A 3,238-nucleotide genomic window follows, 5' to 3' on the forward strand; every position below is an offset into this window, starting at 1 on the left:
ATACTATGATAAACTGAGGAAAATCTACCACCCAGATTTTTTACATGCAGAATACCTATACAGTAACCAGAAAAAAACAAATGCCATTATGAAACAATCAATATAACTCAGATATCTTTTATTCACACTAAAGAAATACTGCATAGAATATGACAAAGAATTTACCATACATATCTTTTTAGTCTTTTTTCCTCCACGTTTTACCATGTAGAACTTTCACATTGTCAGGAACATTATTATTCGACTGCCACATAGCCATAGTCTACAGTTAAAATAAGATGACACTCAAGCCTTTTCTATTTGTTCAAAACTAGCAGCATGACAAATAGCAATAAAGTAACCCATCACACGAGGAAACTTCTATTGTGTAGCAAATATAAGTTTTCAGTTAAAAGGAATAACATTATGAAGATAACAAAAAATAACTGCAGGTTATTCATGTAATACAGGAAAAATAGTACATGTATTATGTTGTTGCCTCCAGCCGCTACAACTTTGATGCGCTGAGAGATTTGACTAGCCTCTTAAAGTGACAATGTACCTCGATTTCATTAGGAACTAAGGGGCATGATTTTAGGATCTACACTGAAGCTAGCAATAATTACATTCCTGTCTTCAGCTTGCAGTCTTGCTCTCTCTTGCTCATCTTTTACCGCCTCGGCATATAGATGAGGAAAGCAACGAGGTACAGTATCATTGAGCTTGGCCAAAAATTCCAAGACTTTCATCTTGGTAGTTTCAGCATAGGCTCTGGGACCCCACAGGAATTCATAAGTTGGAGGGTCAGTATCAGGCACCTGAGAGTATTCGAGGTACTGTTCATGCACCAATTCTCTGGTAATGAGGTTCTGAGGCTCCCCCAAAATTAAGTGCCTCATTCCTGCATATATTCCTAGTGAGTTCAGGAAGCACCACATCTCCTCCTCAGAGGCACGGTTGCCCTTCATAAAGATCACAGTCAGGAGCAGCATCACAAGACCTGTCTTGGACTGCTCACTGTTACTACACAGACAACATTCAGAGGAGAGGCTTAGCTTACTGATGAGGACATATGAATGACCACAGCATTCCTCTTCCTTGAGCATAAGGCCAAAAACCAGCTCAAGAAGCTCAGAAGCTCTTCTAAAGATTTCAGGGAAATTCTCCTCATACTTTTTGTGGATAACCCTCAGCATTTCTGCCAGCCTAACAGGCTCTTGTCTCCTATGCTTCTCAAGGAGTAACTTCACTAACTGACTGGTGTCTTTGGACAAAGGATCGCTGATTGACCCTTGAACCGAAACTGCCTCATCAAGGAGGCTTGCACCTGCCCAACTTACCCCACCTACATCAGGGGTTGGGTCAGGAACACTGACATCTGTAGTGCGGGTGGTTGTCTTAGAACTGCAGGGTGCAGGGGAGCATGAAGGAGTACTCACTAACTGAGTTAGTTCCATAGACACAGGTTCTGTGACTGAGACATTAGCAGAAGCTGCCTCCTTGGAGGGACTTGGATCTTCCCCACCTTCTACACCTATATCAGTGGTTGGGTCAGGAACACTCACATGTGTAACACCCACACCAGCAGGGCATGAATTAGTGGAATAGAGAGACCCTTCTTCCATTGTCCCACTGGCCTGGGCAGCTGTAGGGTTGTTGGTCAGACTGGAGGTTTCCTGGTTCTCCTGGGTAGCGAGCTCCATCTGCTCTTCTTATGATGTTATGACCACACTCAGCTACAGTAGGCAGGCGTGTTACCACAGCTTGCAACACAGGTTCCTGCTTGGGGAAGAATAATACCATGTGAGCCTCGAAGTCTCTCATCAGGGAGAAAGTACCTTGACTCCATCCAAGGATACTCCAGCGGATTACCTTGTGAGTTGTGCTCTAGGAATCCTAGGGGCTCTTCTTATATTGACCAGCCAATGTCTTCAAAAACCTGTAAGCAAAGTTACAGTAAGTCAACCTACACTATCAAAGTGCAGTCAGAGGTTTACTGGGGTGATAATGGGAGCTGGAAAGAGGGCACCCTTTATTTAGGGATAGAATTCTGTCACTATATATTCTGAAGGAAGAGTTGCACAGTGACAGAAAATATTGCATCTGCTGGTTACTACTTAGATGCCTACAAGAGCTGGGACTTGGCAGGCTGAAGCCAAGAGTCAAGAACTTCATCCAGGTCTTTCAGGTGGGTACAGCACCCAGAGATTGGGCTGTCACCTGCGGCTGTCTTAGGTACATTAGGAGGGAGGTGAATTGAAAGCAGAATAGCCAGGACTCAAGCTGGTGCTCATATGGGATGCTGGTATTTCAAAAGTCAGGTTGAGGCTGGCACCATAGCTTAGTACGTTAAGCTTCTCCTTTTGAGTACGCACTTCATATGGGCAAATATTCATTCAAGTCTTGGTTGCTCCACTTTCAGTCCAGTTCCCTGCTTATGACCTAGGAGAGCAGCAGAGGATAGCTCAAGTCCTGAGGCCTCTGTATCCATGTGGGAGACCTGGAGATGCCTCCTAGCTCCTAGTTTCGGAATGGTTCAGTTCTGACCATTACAGCCATGTGGGGAGTAGAGCAACAGATGCAAGATGTCTCTTTGTATATATCTCCTAATCTCTATAACTCTGCCTTTCAAAAAGTTGTTAAAAAAGTGGTCAGGTTAATTTGTTATTCAACACTGGTCCCCTGTCAGTATGTACTCAGAAAACATTTTACATTGAGGGTATGGCTGGGGTTATCTAATCCAATCCAGCATTCCATAGTAAGACATCTAAAATCTTGTATGCCTACAGAGTGATGTCAGAAGTGGTTTGAGTCAATCATCCCAGCCTCTTTGTTACTACTTTTGCTCAGAACATGTTGGATTCTCATTCAAGCTTCTCATGTCATCTGCAATGAGAGCCAGAAGTGCTCCATTCTATTGACTGGAAGCTTTTCTCTCACATGAAGGCTCTTAATCGCCATCAACTTTAAGTGCAGAGATGAGAAGCCTCAGCCTCATATACTTGCCTTGGAACGTGTGCTTGCAGCTGAGAGAGGGGCACGTCAGGTCCGTCTATTCAGGACCTGGTGTTCACTCACTCTTCAGCCAGATTCCTGTTTCGCCATCATTCAAGGTGAATGTCTGCCTTTTCTTGCCAGCTATCCTTGCATTTCACAACGAGCACTTACCTGCTAGACAGCCTCAGAAAATGAGCATGAACTTCTTTGCTCCCACATGTCTGGAGTCTCCAAAACTGAAAAATGTAAGGGCAAGTTAAGG

The 3,238-nt window shown here is 44.0% G+C and overlaps 1 protein-coding gene across 1 annotated transcript; it reads right to left on the bottom strand.

Annotated features, from left to right (window-relative positions):
• Nucleotides 1-214: 214 nt before the first annotated feature.
• On the bottom strand, nt 215-1,376 carry LOC101526816 (melanoma-associated antigen B1-like; the record flags this gene model as incomplete). Its single annotated transcript, XM_004587954.2, has 1 exon — nt 215-1,376. A coding segment is annotated over one exon (825 nt), but the record flags the coding sequence as incomplete, so codon positions are not given.
• Nucleotides 1,377-3,238: the final 1,862 nt, after the last annotated feature.

The sequence above is a fragment of the Ochotona princeps genome, chromosome X (assembly GCF_030435755.1).
Source record: "Ochotona princeps isolate mOchPri1 chromosome X, mOchPri1.hap1, whole genome shotgun sequence".
Lineage (NCBI taxonomy): Eukaryota > Metazoa > Chordata > Mammalia > Lagomorpha > Ochotonidae > Ochotona > Ochotona princeps.